The sequence below is a fragment of the Neofelis nebulosa genome, chromosome 6, assembly GCF_028018385.1.
Source record: "Neofelis nebulosa isolate mNeoNeb1 chromosome 6, mNeoNeb1.pri, whole genome shotgun sequence".
NCBI classification, from domain to species: Eukaryota; Metazoa; Chordata; class Mammalia; order Carnivora; family Felidae; genus Neofelis; species Neofelis nebulosa.
The window spans coordinates 61,311,777-61,330,886 of record NC_080787.1 but is presented as its reverse complement, the minus strand read 5'-3'; the positions used below and the strand labels follow the sequence as shown (position 1 = coordinate 61,330,886).

The window sequence follows — 19,110 nt, the reverse complement described above, 5'->3', positions numbered from 1 at the left end:
TAAAGTACAGTGAAATCCATACAATGAAATACTCTACCACCTTAAAAAGAAACATGGAAACTCTTTGTGTCATGCTAGAACATAATCTCTAAAATGGATTAAATAATAAAAACACCATGGGAAGAATGTATATAGTATTTGTGTCCACATGTGTCTGTGTATGTGTGCATTTACAGATGCATAGAGGACTTCTGGATAAATAAACAAGAAATTGGTAACACTGGTTCCTCGATGGACAGGACTTGGGTAGTCCAGGTGTGGGGTAGGAGAAAGATTTTACACTATATCCATATCTTTGCATACCTTTTGAATCTTGAGTCATGTGAATATGTTGCATGAAAATAACAAAATGTTTTAAAGTAATATTTTTAGGGGCGCATTGGTGGCTCAGTTGGTTAAGCAGCCAACTTTGGCTCAGGTCAAGATTTCACAGCTCATGAGGTTCATGAGTTTCAGCCCAGCATCGAGCTCTGTGCTTACAGACAGCTCAAAGCCTGGAGCCTGCTTCAGATTGTCTCCATCTCTCCCCTGCACGGTCTCTCTCCCTCTCTCTCAAATATAAATAAGCATCTAAAAAAAACTCTAAAATAATCTTTTTATAATCCTTCATTGTAGAAAATAGTGCTGTATTACAGGGGGAAAAAAACATGTTCCTTTGCCCCTCGTTTTTATAACAAGACCTACCATTTATTTAGCTAGTGAACATTCACTCTGTTTTTACTTCAAATCAGAGTTTTGCAAGATGAACATTGTTGATAATTTAGGGATATATATGCTTTGTTGTTAGGGGCTGCCCTGTGCATTATAAGATGTTTAGCAGCATTGGTGACCTCTTCCTACTAAATGTCAGTGGCATCCTCCTCTTGCTGTTGTGACAAAGATTTCTCCAGACATTGCCATATACTCCCTGGAGGTAAATGGGGCAAAAAGGAAACCCAGATTGAGAAACACTGCCTTGATATAATCCATGTATGGTGTTGAACCCAGTATCTGGTTTAAGAAAATCTTCAATAAAGGGTACCTAACACACACACATCACGGGGTCTCACACACACACACACACACACACGCGCGCACACACACACAGAATGGCTTTTATACAAATAGTGGCAAAACTGTTAAACAATGAAGAAATGGCTTCGTGACATAATGAGCCTTCTTTCATTTGAATATTCAAACAGGTTGAAATTCATCTTTTACAAAGCCTTTACAAAGTGTCTTCCTTTAAGTAGGAGAATGGACTATGCATCTCAAGTCTTTCCTACCACTAAGACTCCTGGGTTCTGAGTACAGTTGACCCTGTTCCAGTTTGCATTTATAGGTATATAACTGTTAATGTGAGAAATTCTTCTTTATAAAGTTTGTCTGATTATTTTATTCTGCTGGTAAAAAGTGCATGGAACTGTGTTGTATTATGATGCTCTACAAAAAGACCATAAAGAGAAAAGGGGAGGAGGATCATTTTTTCTCTTCTAAGTACTAGAAAGGAAAGTAGCTTGATCCTTACAACCCTATACTTATATAATCACTCAGAATGAAACAATCATGTGTGTATTTTAATATTCCTATTACATCTAGTGCTTTTTTTTCTTTGAAAACTATCACTTCAGGAAATTCTAGGCTCTGGCTGAGGTATTAGCAAAATGAGAACCCCTTCTCAATTCAGAAAATGCTTTTGAGTAGAGAAAATATTCAAAGATTCTTTAATAAGGTTGGTAAGTTTCCTCATTTGTGGATACTTCTTTGTTCTCCCCTTTACAATTCACAATGTAATATAGAATTGCTTCTGTGGTGGCATAAAACTTTGATTCCCTGGAAAGTCTTTGAGTAGAAAGACAAGCTTTCTCCACCCATCTACAGCACCACCACTGAGAACTTTCTTTGGCCTAAAGAACTTATGATTTCAAAATTTGTATTATTCTCCCCAAGATTAAGACACTTGATTCTCAGTTGGTTGAAGGTTAAAGTAAACCACTGTGGAAATGTTTGCTATATTGGTTGTCAACAAAACATCTGCAATTGATAAAAAGCTTTGAATATAAACATTTCCTTTTACTATAGATAGCAAATATAATCCCACCCCCTAAAGGTAATTAAAAACAAACCAAAGGGAAATGTGTTTTAGATTTCAAAGTATCAAATAGTAAAGGACTGTAAATTGCTGAATATATTTTTGCCATTGCTTTTCCAGTTACTACTATGACTGTGTTCACCCTTAGTGTTTAGTGAATTAGTGAGCACAGTCCCCTTTGCGCTTTAAAGAGGTCTGTTAGAATGTTTTTATTACTCTATTTGAATTGCAATAAATGCAGGTACTAGATTTAGGTATCTGTAATAGATTTGTGTTTATTACATCAGTGTTTCCTGTCAAATTTAACTACACTGTGAAAATGTTAAAAAAGAGATACACTGTTGCTTTCTGATCTTTTTCATAACCACTCCACAACTGAGATATTTGTTAAACCCAAATCTTTTAGATTATCTGTATACCTTAATAAGGTGTCCACTTATAATTCAATATATACACATTCTAATCTCATTTATGTCTGAATTCCATTTTAATTATTGAACACTGCTAATATTCTAATCCTTGCCTCTAATTTTTAACATTGTTTCATTAAAAAAAGAAAAACTTCTGCTCTGTATTTGCTTATTGTGGCTGCTGTAACCTAATTGCCATAAAATTGATGGCTTAAAACAATAGAAATTTACTTTCTCATAGTTCTGGAGTCCAGAACTATGAAGTCACGGTGTCAGTAAAACCACCCTGCCTTCAGAGGCTTGAGGGAAGATTTGTTCCTCGCCTCTTCTATCTTTGAGTCATTGGCAGCATTTTGGTGTTTCTGGAATTCACTTCAATCTCTGCTTCCATCTTCACATCAAAACCCAGCTATGTCAGTTAGGTACTAGGGGACCGCAGATAGTTAGCCCCTCAGGTACTCAACTTCCTGATCTTTAAATGGAAAAAAAACCCAACATGTTTCTGCTTAATTCGTGGGGAGGATGATGTTGAGTATTTTAAAGTCCTTGGGGAGGGGCACCTGGCTGGCTCAGTCACTACAGTATAGGACTCTTAATCTGGGGATGGTGAGTTCAAGCCCCACATTGGGCATAGAGCTTACTTTTTAAAAAAGAATTTAAAGGTAAAATACTTGAGGAAAATAAAATGCTTGGTTCATAATGATATACAAATGTTTATTAAATAAAGCAAACTATCCCATTATAAGAGGCCATTGCTATAATAACAATGTATACACAATGAAGGTATCTCTGTCACTTTCAAATGATGTATTCCAGTGTGTCCTCTCATTGGTCAAGCATTGCTTACAATGGATAGAAGATAAGACAGAGCAGCATGAAAGCATGAGATACTGGACTGGGGCTCTTTAAAGAAGAGCAAAAAAAGCTAAAGATTAGGAAAAAAATATTCTCCTTTTTGTTTGTTTTCTATAATCAGTAAAGATAGGCACTCTTTGAACTCCCTATTTTCATTTTTGCCTCATGAGCCTGGCAATCACAAGCTCCCAGTTTGTATCTCTGAGTAAAATCTTCCCAGCATCACTTGCTCACTGAGTTTGAGTGAGACTTGAAGACCAAGCACAGATCTGTCAGCTCCCATTAACACTAACCTACACTGCCAATACTGGTGTGCTGGCCCTGATTCCTCTGGTTTTGGTGAAAATTGACCTCTCAAAGAATGGTAGTGTCTTTCTTGTCTACCCTCTATGAAGACCTTCAGAAGACAACTGCTTTATCTACCTCCACCTCCCCACCACCTACTAGTTTCTTACATAATAGGGATTCATTTGTTTATTGAATGAATAGATCCATTTTAAGTTGTATAAGATAATTTTCCTGAACACTAATTTATTTTATGCTTTATTTCCCTACACAGATTTTCCCTTTTTCTTCTATTTCCTACTATTTTCCCTCATATGAAAAACTAGTGTAGACTCAGTCCTATAATAGAATAACGAACAAATTTTAGTATGAACAAATGTACATGGGTTTTTAATTTTTTTAATGTTTATTTATTTTGAGAGAGAGAGAAGACAGAGTGCAGCCAAGGAGGGGCAGAGAGACAGGGAGACACAGAATCCGCAGCAGGCTCCAGGCTCTGAGCTGTCAGCACAGAGCCTGATATGGGGCTAGAACCCACGAACTCATGGGATGTGGAATTGGGAAGGAACTTCAGGTCAGAACATGACCTAAGCCGAAGTCAGACACTTAATGACTAAACCACCCAGGCGCCCCTGAACAAATGTACATGTTTTAAGATAAAATGAAGTATTAGAGTTTAAAGGTAACTACCTTAAATCATTTGGATCAAGATTACATAAATAAAATTAACTGAGATTATGTATTTAGAGCTTATTAAATTTCTTCATCATTGTGGGCTTATAGGCCTCACAGTAATTTAGTTTTCTATTTGTATCAAGTAATATAAAATTTTGAAACCATCTCTATCAGCAATTTTACTTTGCACATGACATGACACGGATTTTGGTCTACTTGGTGTATTTCATTTGTCATCTTCTGGAACACTTCTAAAAGGTTAATGTAATTGTTTTTCTTATCATAAACAACTCCAGAAGTATGTTGTCTCTATTGTAAGGGTGAAAGACAAAGCATTTTTTCATCATCCTAATCATTTATTTAATTACATTTTTCTCAGTTTTTAAATTCAGAGTGCTTTCATGGGAGCTATTAATAAGAAACAGACCCTAAATTAAGGAGGGGCTTGTAATGCTTCTTCAAGCATTAAGCCTAGATTACATATATTCATTGATTGCATCTATTTTTATATTGATTGAATTTCTAAAATTTTACTTGTCTGGCTATCTCCAAATTGAAAGTTTGCTTGGGGTATGAACTTTACTTTTCTTCTCTCCATATCAGAAGTTTCAAAGATGGGGAAGCCACGTTTGGCAAAGGTGTATAGGAAGGACAATTGGGGGGGAAGTGGCATGCATTAAAACCTTAGAAACCATAAAGAAAAAAGTTATATATAAGAATGAGAAATAGATGGACTTTCCCAGAGAAAATTGAATAAGCTGAGACAAGGGACACTTAGATGGCGTGCCAGCTGACAAAGAAATATGAAACCAAAGAGGTATTGATCCTGAGGCACGGCTCGCTGGATCACACTACAGCCTTTTTACATTTAGAGTGATGAGAATATTTACAAGTTTGGCTTCGAGAGTGCTTGTGAAATTTAAATCCTTTGCATCTCTATTAATCTCTCTCTTCATATTTTTAATAAAAGCTAGATTAATAAATTGGATTAAAAATGGTACAGTATAAATATTTTAGCATCGAAATATTATTTTTTAAAATAAATCTCAAAATACACAGGCAGGAAAATCAATCATATGCTACAAATAATACTAATCATGCAAAACCCAGTATTTAGAAGACAGGTAAACCGCACGTTTATTATTTAGGTAAGGCAATTTTGTAAGAATCAGCCATCACTCACTGTAATACTTCTAAAAAATGACAGGGACGCACATGGTTTTTTCCTAAGGGAAAGTGGTCTTTGGTTTCACCCCTAAGCTAACGGAAGTGAATCTCTCTACATACCCATATCATCAGAATGGCTTTTTGTTCAAATTGGGTGAAATAATCTATTATTAAATTGATTTTTTTCAAATGCTATTTCAACTTGGGAAACTTTAGTAGCTCAAAATATGTGTATATGAGAGTTTAGGGGTTGAAGAGGAAAGGATCAGAAATGAGTATTTTCAACTCCTGAGTTTTGACTGTTTACTTAGTGGACTGGATACAAACATACCCCAAGATTGCTAAAAACAAATGAATTGAGTAATAAGTATTAGACTTGAAGGGTAAAACTAAGTACTAATTGGCATTTATAAACTGTGTATGTGTAGGTTTTAGGGGTAATATTCTTAAAACCCCCATTTATCAGCAGAGTAAACTGATCCAACCTAGAGCTATGAACAGAGTATGAATAAAACAGATTTCCTATTGAAGTTCCAAATTCAATGCCAACAATGAAGCTAAGCTTTGCAACTTAATGCCCTTGTTCTAAGTGAATACTTAAATCCTACTAGGAAATATTCAAGAATCTCCATGGATTCAAGATCTTAGAGGAAAAAGGGGAGGATAAAGGGTTGAATGATTTGTAGCTTTGCCAATTTACCAGGCATAAATACTCCCACCATGGTCAATTTCAAATTACCAACATGAATTCACAGATGTGTGAATTGAGAAAGAATGCACAAAACCAGCTCTTGTGAGTCAGTACTAGCCTTCTCCAGCACACCATTGAAGCTTCTTACCATGATATTCAGATAGATTAAAGCCAGATGTCAGGTCAAAAAACACAATATTTCTGAATACAAATTTCAATTTGTGTAATTGTAATAGTCATTATGTGGATGTTTTTACTGGGCAAAGAAAACAAGGGTATTCTGGCCGTCTATACTTTTATAGGTGCTACCGGGAGACCATGAAATCTCTGGTCTGTATATGCTGTAGGTCCCAGTGCACATGAATTGGATAGTGTAGTCAGAAGTAAAATCACAGTTTTTGGAATATCTGTGATATCTCATGACAGCTGGTTGGCTGTTCCCTTGACGACTGCTCTGGCTAATCAAGGGTGTAAATGAAGTTCCTGCTCCAGCAGTCTTCAGGAATCATTGCAGATTCTTTCTTTAGTATCAGTGCTTCACAGGATAATGGCTCGGTTTTCTCAGTAATTTATTATTCAGGATATTTGGGCTATCTGTCAGTCAGAGAAAAGGCTAAATAAAATAACCTAAAGCCAATGACCATCTCATGACAATCATCTAGAGGCAGGAAGTCCTTGTAACAATCACCTATCAGACAGAGGTCAGGCAGCATTCCTTGTACAAACTGTTTGTGTGGCCATCCTGGCCAGCTCTTTGGTGCTCTAAATAAAAAGGCATGCTTCAAGGTGCCTTTGGTGTGTTTACATTGCTTTTATTTGGCAAAGGGCCTAACAGTGATTTTTGTGTCTGATCTTTTTTTTACATTCATTTAACATATAGATTGTGCTGAGTCACATTAACAACCTCAAACAGTATGGCTGTGTTGATTGGGCTGTATGAAACCTTCGTGGTCGTAAACAGCATCTTCTTAAATTTGCCCACACAGCCATGACAGTCACATTAGATACATGACCGGTAAGGAAAACTGTATGTCTCTGGACAGTTTCATCCATACTGCCTGATGTATAATCTTTTAAATATATTTTCCCCTGTTTTCCTGTTGCAAACAGGGACCTAAAACAATCACACTGTCAATTAGATCCTATCTGTGGGGATCAGATGCCTTTCAGTGCCTCCATCTCTGCCATGTACCTTTACTGCCATCTGCCGATCCGAGTCTCCCATCTCAGCTATTCATATGCAGAGCTAACTCTCACAACTCCAGTGAAACTGAGCGGAATGTGGAGATCGTAGCAGCTAACATTGAGGTTAATCTCTCTCAGTCCTAAATCTAGCCAGAAAGATTCTTTTAATGGAAGTTCCAAGCTGGAGCTTAATGTGAATGTTATCTATTCATTTCAGAGTAATACTTAACATGTGGTAAACATTAAGGCTGGTTATTTTTGGTCATAATAGTTACTATCTTGGAGATTCACTTAACTGCTATCTATATTAAAGGTTATCCATATAGAGAACTTGTTTTTACATTCATTTTTAAAGTCTAATTTAGGTAAATAAAGAAATAAAGCCAGCAAAGTTAATTCATGTCCAAAATTTAAAATAGACAAGCTAGGGGCGCCTGGGTGGCTCAGTCGGTTGAGCGTCCTACTTCGACTCAGGTCATGATCTCACAGCTTTTGAGTTTGAGCCCTGCGTTGGGCTCTGTGCTGACAGCTCAGAGCCTGGACCTGCTTCTGCTTCTGTGTCTCCCTCTCACTGCCCCTAACCCACTCACATTCTGTCTCTGTCTCTCTCAAAAAATAAATAAACATTTAAAAAAAGAATAATAAATAAAATAGACAAGCTAGAATCATTGCTGTATAATAACCAAACCTAGTGAGTGATAAGAGAAAAGAACATATTTTGCACCTGTGGAAGGATTCAGTATTGCCATCAACTTTGCAATATTCCCTAGACACAGTTGGTGCTGTTCAGTTATGTTACTTTTATATCATGGCTTAAAATTCTATAGCTACTACAATTATGCATGAGCTATGTTTTGTGAGCCTTCAGCATAGCACTACATTGGCCTTTTAAAGCATTTAATTTCATTATGGTATAATGCCAGCGACTCATATAACTCCAAGATTTGACAAATCAAACATAAGTACCTTAAAGAAGAAAAAAATCCATACTTCCTATTTCTCTCTGGAAGAAAGACAAACCACTTTACTTATGTGCTTTTGAAATCTGCCACTGAAGAAAAACATGAGACAGATGCATTGAAATGTGAAAGCGCACGCACACACACACACACACACACACACACAACCCGAGATGGAAAAAGCCAAAGAAATTATTCTTTCCAAATTTAAAAGCCTGCAAAATTATAAAGGCACCTCCAATGTGCTTAATTTTCCTTCATTCCACCCCTCACAGATTAAAGATAACTTTCTATTTACATGGCCCTTCAAAAGTTAGGGCTCAGGGCACCTGGGTGGCTCAGTTGGTTAAGCATCTGGCTCTTGATTTCAGCTCAGGTCATGATCATATGGTTCAGTTCATGAGATCAAGCCCTGCATTGGGCTCTACAGTGACATTGCAGAGTCTGCTTGAGAGTCTGTTCCTCTCTCTATCCCCACATGTGCGTGCTCTCCCTCCCTCTCTCTCTCATAATAAATAAGCATTAAAAAAGTTATAACTCAATTTTATCTTTATTGTTGTTTTTTCTTATTGTAAAAAAAAAGTGAGACTTCTGGTCAAGATGACTGTAACATCACACTTTGACGTTCCTCCTTAGTGTCAAACACATAGCAACAATATAGAAAATTTTAAAATACACAACTGAAAATACAAAAGCGAATTCAAAAACAAGATAGACATCTTCCCAGACAAGAAACCGACAAAACTGCAAAGCATCAAGAGCTAAGACTGCAGGCCTGCCAAGATCTAGGTCTAAAAACAGGGATGCTCAGCTCCTATAAGGGAATTTAAATTAGTCATTCAAGTATACATGTGATATTTCTATCATTTATCTACCTATCTACCCACAGAGAAAAAGAGAGACTGTCCTCTGGGATTCTGACTTTTAGCAAACTGCCAGCCTACAAAGAACAGAGACAACCAAAGCATCATGAGCAGAACTGTACCAAGCAATCTTTTCAGCTCTGAATGGACCAAAGGATACCTTCAATATCACCATAGAACAGAACTGCCGAATATACATTATCCAAGATTCAGGTTTAGATGCTCTGAAGATCAGGTAGGGTTCTCATTCGGCAAGCAGACATGGGTTACATCAGATGAGCACAACAAGGAAAATGGAAGTGAGGGGAAAGAGAAAAAAAAAAACTAAAAATGAAGCTGCACAGCACAGTATCAGAACACATGGCAACACTGAGAAAGGAACAAAGGAAATCAACAAGTGGAACATGAATCACTCTAGATAAAATCATTTTTATGGAAAAATCTGACAAAAACTTTTAAGTAAATATTTCTGGGATGCTAGAAAACATTAGTGAAAGAATAACTTGTCTTAAAGGAGAATCTATAAAGGAAAATCAGGCATAAATTATATAAAATTGATGCAAAAGATTCAAAATCCTGGGGAATAAAATATTCATTAAAATTTAAAATTTATTAAAATTCTGTCAATAGAATAAATAGTCCTAGAGACTGCTGCAGAAAAAATTGGTGCCTAGGAAGAATACAGGACAGGGAAATTAAGAAAGTATTTTAAAGATGTGAAAGCAAGATTAAGAAATTTAGAGAACAGTTTAATAGTCTTCTGAAAAGTGTCTAACATAAATTCTAGAAGAAGATATTTCAGAGGCTGTCAGAAAGCAATACAGTTGACCCTTGAACAACATGGGTCTCAACTGTGTGGGTCCACTTATATGCAGATTTTTTTTTTTATAAATACAGTACAGTACTATAAATGCTATTTCCTCTTTTATGATTTTCTTGATAACATTTTCTTTTCTCTAGCTTAGTTTAGTGTAAGAATACAGTATATAACATATATAACATATAAAACGTGTTAATTGACTGTTCATGTTGGTTATTGGTCAGACTTTTGGTCAACAGAAGGCTATTGGCTAACTTTTAAAAGTTGTATGTGTATTTTCAAGTATGCAGGGCAGGGGTGGTCACCCCTAACCCCTGTGTTGTTCAAGAGTTAACATACCTAACATGAAGATAGTTTACCTAGAAAGAAAGCATGAAATCTAGGAAAACAAAAATGTCAATAAATTATTTTTGTTTTTATATAAATAAAAACAATTTATTTTTATTTTTTTTTATTTTTTTAATTTTTTTTTTTTAACATTTATTTATTTTTGAGACAGAGAGAGACAGAGCATGAACGGGGGAGGGGCAGAGAGAGAGGGAGACACAGATTTGGAAGCAGGCTCCAGGCTCTGAGCCATCAGCCCAGAGCCTGATGCGGGGCTCGAACTCACAGACCGCGAGATCGTGACCTGAGCCGAAGTCGGACGCTCAACCGACTGAGCCACCCAGACGCCCCAAAAACTGAATTTTTTTTATAAAACTGAATTTTTCTTTTAAGAGGTGAAATTTAAAATTATTGTATGTTCCATGTCCAAAATATGGAAAATACAAATAAGCAAAAGAGACCAATTAAAAATCATCTTCATTCTCAGCATGCACAGATAGCCACTGTTAATATTAGCGAGAGTAGATCAAGTATAATCTCTATGCATATTTTTTTATAAAAATGGTATATCACTCAAATTGTCTATCCTTTTTCTATTCTATACAAATATTTTTCTATGCCATTAGTTAATATTCTAACTCCTGTTTAAGAGCTGCATAGCATTCAATTATATAAAAATACTTGATTGAACAATCCGCTCTCCATTGTTTACATTTGTACAACCCTTCCCTTGGTTTTGGATACCCTGAACTTCCACTTTGAGCAAGCTCTTCTAAAAATTTAAAAATAAATTATCTTGCCAAATCAGAATTTTCTGCCAAATTGTTTAGCCTATCTAAAGACTGTAAATATAAAGAACAAGAATGTTACAGACACTGGAAAAAATGTTTCTTTCATCAAATTTTAGTTTTCAAGGTAATGCAACCTGAGTATTTGATTTTGAATCCCATTATAGGTAATATTAGTAGAAGTAGATGAACACTTCATCTTGACTGTGTAATTTATTTTCATAAAAATCTCTTTAGAGATCCCTGTCTAGTCAGCAAATAATTGCTTTAACTTTGGATTTTAATATTAGCACTGAATGATTTATGTACATTAAATAATGTGATTCTCACTAACCATTTATGAACCAAGAATGATTATCTCCCTTCTGTGGATAACCACACTTTAGGGAAGACAGGTTAAGTGGTTTGCCTAGGATCACTCAGCTAGTCAATGGATTATATCAAAATATGATCCTTAAGTCTTTAAATCATTAGACTTGGCTGGCCTCAGCAATACTTGAGAGGCATACGGGATACATATGCCTCAAATGATTTATGTGGCATAATGTCTAAATTTGTTTATAGAGCATTTTTTCATTGCCTATCATACAGTTTGGTCTGTAAGCAAAAATGAGATATTATAAAAATGAACATGATAAGAATCTACATGTAGAAAAATCTCTGGTGAAATTAGAGCATCAATTTCCAAAATGGTACATAAACCAAGCAGACAATAGAATCAACCATTTAGTGGAAGGGCCAGGGGAAGAAAAGAAGGAGGTAACAGAAAGTAAATAGGGTAAAGTAGCTTCCTTCTATAGCACTGAAGTTTATGGTTAGATTTTAACAAGCTCTGAATGAAACAAACAAAACGAGATCTTACTATGTCTTAATAAGGACATGTGCATTCCCTGAGAACTATTTCCTGAATTTCCAGAATAAAGCATCTGTACAGGTCTACCTTCCCATTTCAACTATAATGACAAATGTGCTTCATATATCACCACAATTTACAATTCACACAAATGTGACACTCTAGAGGTTATTTGTGGAATTTAAACATTTTCAACAGTGATCTGATCAGAATTAGAAGTGTCCTTGGTAAACTGGAGCAGGGGCCCAAAAAGTAGTGTGATAATGTATTAAAAGGGCTATATCAGATTTGTATTTCTAGGTAAAGGAGAAGAGAAAACCAGCATGACCACTATCCCTTTTTGGAGCAAGGGGGTGAGGGTGGGGGGGTGGGGAAAGGAAGTTCTGGTTTGCTTTTTCCATTCAACTTAGACCCCAAAGTTGATTTTAAGAAAAATATTGATAAGTGATTTAACTAATGATTTTTAATAAAACTGACTTTTTCTTTTAAAAGTAGAATTACCAACTGATCCTGATGTACGAGGCACTTACCTTGTTTTAGCACTGAGAAATCCTGCATCCTGGAAAATGTTTTAGTCATGTGCAAACTGGGGCAGTAGGTCAAAATTAAAAATAAAAATTAGGTGTGATCATTGTCTAAAATTTAGAAAATACAAAAAAGCAAAAGTGAGCATTAAGATCATACTTTCAGTATGCAGAAATAGCCACTGTTAATATTAGTAAATGAATTTCTGATATCTCTATGGAATAGACTTAAAAAGACAAGTTACTATTATTACATGTGGCAAGTGACAGGGTACTATCATTTAAATTGCCTTTTAAAATTCTATTTAATTTTTTGCCAAGTACTTTAGTATGTGTACCTTTTTATCTGATTGTATCACTTTATAAACTGTGATAAATTTTCAATTGTGTATTGGTCATTTCTGCTATTCATTCTACAAATTCCCTTAACCTTATACTTTTCTTTATCTCTGAGACACAGTACCAGCCAGTACATTAGCAGCATGCTTTCTGAGTTCCGATAACTATATCACTTGTAATCTCACTGTTCAAGGGTATGCAGCCTTTCATTTCTTATTCCATTTCTATTTCCCCTGGAGGCCAGGGAGGGGAAATTTCTACCTAGGCAGGTTTGCATCATTTAACATTGCTGTTACTTGTCCAACAGTCTCCTACATGAGTGAGACCATATGTCCACCACTGTTAGCACTTAAAATTTATTATTAGCTACTTATACAGAAAGCTCTTTTGGTTTTGTGGGGGTTTAACTTTCTGAAAGCATTTCAAGTCCTGATTTAGAGATAGAAAGAGAAGGCAAATAAAATTTCAGCATAAGAAAAGAAATATATCTTTCATCTATCCTAAAATGTTCACACTTGGTTGAGGCCATATTTCAGGATTATTATGATCCAGAAAGTACCTCTCTCATTGAAGAAGTACTTACCATCCATGTGTGAAGTTACCCTGTTCTTGCCAGTAATACATGCAATAATGGCCTCTTCTGTTTTGTTTCTAGCTACACAATCCCTGTGGGCAGCTCTCAGAGTGTGTGTATGATTGAAGTGACTGCAGATGGAAAACCTCCAATACTGAAGAAAGACACAGAGATATCCCATATGTCTCAGGTAGTTATGCAAATATCCAGCTCCAGACATTACTAAGTGTGCCCTCAATATTTCAAATAACTATTTATTTTTAAGTTACTAAATACACATCATATTTCTTTATTGAACATATTCCTTGTAAAAGCTCTCAACAAAACACCAGAATAATCATCCCTGATACTTTAGGTACAATTAAATATATTTAATACTGCCTGTCGCTATAAAAGTTTTATTAAATTTAACAAGAAATTGATCTTCGTCTCACACTTTGCATATAATATGTTATGCTTGATGAAAAACACAGCACAGGAATGGGTAAAGATTAGCAAGATGTGGGGCACCTGGGTGGCTCAGTTGGTTAAGCGTCCAAGTTCAGCTCAGGTCATGATCTCACTGTCTGTGAGTTCGAGCCCTGCATCCAGCTCTATGCTGACAGCTCAGAGCCTGGAGTCTGCTTCCGATTTTGTGTCCCCCTCTCTCTCTGCCCCTCCCCTGCTCATGCTCTGTCTCTCTCTGTCTCAAAAATAAATAAAAACATTAAAAAAAAAAAGATTAGCAAGATACAAAACAGTAATTAAAAACGCATTTTATAGGCTATGGTAGTGCTTGTACTGTGCTGTTAAAAAGTCCCTTCTCAGAGAATTTTTCTTAGAAACATTGAATGAAGCAAAATTTAGAGAAGAGAGGATGGATGGTTGTCCTTCCAGAGACCAGGCAATTCGCTGAATTCTTTTTAATGATGTGGTTGGTTACATGCTTCTTAGTATGACTTTATAGAAATACATTTAAGATAAAGAATTCCTGGTTCATTTGATCATCATGGAGAGTTAATCTGTATAATTAGAGCTCCAAAGTGCTAATTTTAGTGCACTTTAAAGCTGGCAGTGTGGAGGGCCCTAATGAATTGGAAATTTCATTTTATTTCCATTTTTTTCTACGTAGTTTTTTTTCTCATATTGAGCATATACAAGCATCTTAAAGAAGCACATAAGAATAGCTAACATTTGCATGAGCACATTACATTTTCCGAATTATGGCTATATATTTTATCTCATTGGATCTTCACAAGAACTCTCCAAAGTAAGAATTATTATCTCTTTTACAAGATAGTATCTTATAAAACTGAGTATCAGATGTCCAAAATTTCATAGTGATAAGGAAAGAGACTTGATCCCAGATTTTCTGATTCCCATGCTTTGTTGTTGTTGTTGTTCCTTTTATAATACACTTAATTTCCTGCTGCAACAGATTCAACACTGTCTAGTGGATTATGATGGTAAGAATAAAATTGGCTTTTGTTTTGAAGAAAAAAAGAGACAAACAAACAAACGAACAAAAATAAACACAGACTCTTGAATACAAAGAACAACCTAGAGGTTGCCAGGAGGGGAGGCAGGTGAGTGAATGGGTGAAACAGATAAAGGGGATTAAGAGTACACTTTTCATGAAGAGCTCTGACTAGTGTACAGGATTGTTGGATCATTGTATTTTACATTACATTACATTATTTTTTTAATGTTTTTATTTATTTCTGAGAGAGAGACAGAGAGAGACAGAGCATGAACAGGGGAGGGGCAGAAAGAGAGGGAGACACAGAATCCGAAGCAGGCTCCAGGCTCCGAGCTGTCAGCACAGAGCCTGATGCTGAGCTCGAACCCACATACCATGAGATCATGACCTGAGCCGAAGTCAGCCAGTTAACCAACTGAGCCACCCAAGCACCCTATCTTTTCAATAAATACTCATTAGTGGAATTGCTGCATCATATGATACTTCCATTTTTAATTTTTTGAGGAACCTCCATACTGTTGTATATAGCAAGTGCACAATTTTACATTCCCACCCACAGTGCACGAAGGTTCCAGTTTCTTCACATCTTTTTCAACACTTGCTATATTCTGTTATTTTTTTATGACTACCCTAACAAATGTGAGATGGTTTTTAATTACGATTTTAATTCGCATTTCCCTGATGATTAGTGATGTTAAACATCTTTATTACATATCTTTTGGTTATTTATATGTCTTTGGAGAAATGTCTATTCAAGTCTCGTGTCAGTTTTTTAACCACCCTATTTGTTTTCGCTTTGGAGGCGTAGGAGTTTCTTATATTTTTTTTAATATTAACCCCATATCAGCTATGTGGTTTGCAAATTCTTTCTCTCATTCTATAGATTTCCTTTTCATTTCATTGATTGTTTCCTCTGCAGTGCAGAAGCTTTTTCATTTGACCTAGTCCCCCTTGTCTTTTGTTGCTTTTGTTGCTTGTGATTTTGGTGCTGTATCCAAGAAATCATTTGTTCTACAGTGTTGTTCAAGTCCTCTGTTACCTTGTTATCTTCTCTCTGGATGTTCTAGCCATTGTTGAAAAAAGGATATTAAAATCTCATACTATCATTGAGCTGCTATTTCTCTCTTTGGTTTTGTCAATGTTTCATATATTTGAGCGTTCTGATGTTGAATGCATACACATTTATAATTGTTATATCTTCCTGGTCAGTTGACCCAGATAATCATTATATAATTATCATTCTTTGTCTCTTATGACAAGTTGACTTGTCTATTTTGTCTGAAAACCTGTAGGCATTCATTTTCTTTTTTGGTTACCATTTGCATGGAATATCTCTTTCCTTTCTTTCACTTTCAGCCTATATGTGTCCTTAAATCAAAAGTGAGTCTATTATAGACAGAATATGTTAGATATTGGTTTTTTTTTTAATCTTTTTTTATCCACCCAGTCACTTTATGTTTTTTGATTGAGGGTTTGCATTTACATTTAAAGTAATTATTGATAAGTAATAAATTGCTATTTCCATTAATTATTTTCTGTCTTATAACTCTTTTGTCTCTGGTTTTCTCCCTTGCTCTCTTCCTTTGTGTTTCATTGATTTTTGTATGTGTGTGTGTGTGTGTGTGTGTGTGTATGTGTGTGTGTGTATGTGTATGAACCATACTTTGATGCCTTTCTCATTTTCTTTTTTGTATCTTATATGTATAGTGTCTTTGTGGTTATCATAGGGCTTACATACAACATCTTACAACTATAATAATGTATTTTAAGCTAATAGCATCTTAACTTCAGTTGATTGATCTTCGAGCTCTAATCTATATATACACCATTCCCAAAAAGCTTTATATTTTCATATGCTTTCATGTTGCTGTTTAGTGCCTTTTCATTTCAACTTGAAGGACTCCCTTTAGCATTTCTTGTAAGGTAGATCTAGTATTGATAAGCTTCCTCGGCTTTTGTGTATTTGGTTTGTTTTCATTGTTTTTTAATGTTATTTTAGAGAGAGAGCACATGATCAGGGGAGAGGGGCAGAAAGAGAGAGAGAGAGAGAGAGAGAGAGAGAGAGAGAGAGAGAGGATCTCAAGCAGGCTCCATGCTCACCATGGAGCCAGATATGGGGCTTGATTCCACAACCGTGGGATCATGGCCTGAGCTGAAATCAAGAGCTGGACACTCAACTGAATGAGCCATCCAGGTGCCCCTCTGCTTCATCTTTAAAGGACAGTTTTGCCAGATATAGTGTTCTTATTTGGCAGTTTGGGGTTGGGGGAGGGAGTTGAGCACTTTGTGTATATCATCCCACTCCCTCTGGCCTTGAATGTTTCTGGTAAGAAATCCATTGATAGTCCTATGGGCCTTCCTTTTATGTGACAAGTCAGAATTCTGCTTTCAGAATTCTCTGTCTTTGACTTTTGACAATTTGATTATGTGTCTTGGTGTAGACTTCTTTGAGTTCTTTCTTGTGGTAGTTTCTGGGCTTCTTAAATCTAGATGTCCATTTTTAACCCCAGATTTGGGAAATTTTCAGTATCTTTTTATTTTTTTTTAATTCAGCTATAAATTTTTATCTTCATTCCAACTAAAAGAATCAAGTAAGAAAATGTTTGAATAAGTAAAGTTAAAATTCTCATGTTTATTAACAGTCATTGTATCTTCAAGTAAGTATTCTGCCCCTCTCTTTCTTCTCCTTGTGAGACTCCCATAATGCATATATTGCTCTATTTGATAGCATCTTATACGACCCTTAGGCTTTCCTCACTCTTCTTCAATCTTTTTTTTTTCCTTTTGCTACTCTAACTGAATAATTTCAAAGAAACCTATCTTTGAGGTTTGAGTTTGAGTTTGCTTATTCTTTCCTTCTGCTTGATCAAGTCTTTTGATGAAACCCCTCTGATAAAGTTTTCAATTTAGTTTTCTATTTTCAGCTCCAAAATTTCTGCTTGATTCTTTACTATATTTTCTCTTTGTTGATGTTCTCATTTTCTTTATGCTTCATTTTCCTGAGCTCATTGAGCATCTTCACGACTGTGACTTTCATTCTTTCTCAGGTACTTCCATTTCTTTAGGGCTGGTTGCTGGAGACTTCTTTTGTTCCTTTGATTTTTTTCCCCCATTTCTTCCTTTACATTGTAGAATTCGTGATGAGATCTACATTTTAGAAAAAACAGACATCTCTCCCAGTCTTTATGGACTGGCTCTGTATAGGAAAAGATCTTCACCAATCAGCCTGAGAGTCTGGGAACCTCTCAAACCTGTGGATGTATCTTCTCTGGACTTGTGTGTGTAAATTCTCTATTATAGCAATTTGCCAGTTTCCTTTTCCAGGTACTCATAGTGTTTTGCTGCCTCTGGTGTCTGCAGTACTACAGGTTCTCCGGAGCTACCTACCACAAGCCACCTACTTCTCTTTTGTTCTCAGCAGCCCCAGAGTTTCTAGAGTACATGGGTCATGCAGAACTTCCAAGTCAGGCAAAATAGAAACCAGTCACTCAAGAAACCCATAGAAAAGCCATAATGTTAGAAACCTGCTCCACTCTTCTTTACCCTGCCCCCCTGGCTCTGGCCCCTATAAAAGACCACCAAATCATATCAGCCTCAGTCTACTGCATCAGTGGTCCTCTGGAGCAGCAACACAGCATCCGGCCGTCTTCTGTTTTCAGTGATGGCCAGGTCCCATCAAGACAGGGGAGACAAACTCATTCTTCACTCAGCCCCCTGAAAAGACATTATTTTGGGTGCACACTTCAACTCTTGCCACTGCTAGGGAGAAGTCAGGAGTTAGGGGGGTTTTGCCTACCCTTCCCACTGAGCTGCAGGGGACATCTACAGTGAGTGAATTCATGTTATTCCAACCTTTGCGTTTGGTCTCAATAGCGCCACACCTGGCACACTTTCCTGTCAGCACATAGATTCAGACAAAACGGAAACTAGTCCCTTGGTCAGTCTCTGAAAAGTCTGCACGTAGTATATATGTTTCGTTCTTCTATTTCCCTCCCCAGAGAGAAACTAGGAGCTGGAAGTTTTCTTCTAGTTATACCTCACGGAGTCTGGGGGAGAGCTTTGGCCAGTGAGTGCCACAGATTTTCCTGTCATCCTCAATAACAGCTGGTTTCATATTCACCTGGGGTACAAGTGCTTCTTAACTCAGTCTACTCATTTCTCACAAAAGGATTTGGTCTGTGTATTGTTGTTGAATTAGTGTCTCCCTAAAGAAGGAGTAGCTGGAGCTTTTTATTTTGCCATATTCCTGATCTGTATACTATATT

General features: G+C 36.3%; 1 protein-coding gene across 1 annotated transcript in view; it reads left to right on the top strand.

Moving 5' to 3' along the window:
- LOC131515417 (protein eyes shut homolog) overlaps positions 1–19,110 on the top strand; it is a 779,912-nt gene that overhangs the window by 531,567 nt on the left and 229,235 nt on the right. Inside the window, exon 12 of the mRNA XM_058736156.1 lies at positions 13,468–13,576. Within this exon, the coding sequence (XP_058592139.1) occupies positions 13,468–13,576 (109 nt within the window). The remainder of the gene's footprint in view (positions 1–13,467; positions 13,577–19,110) is intronic.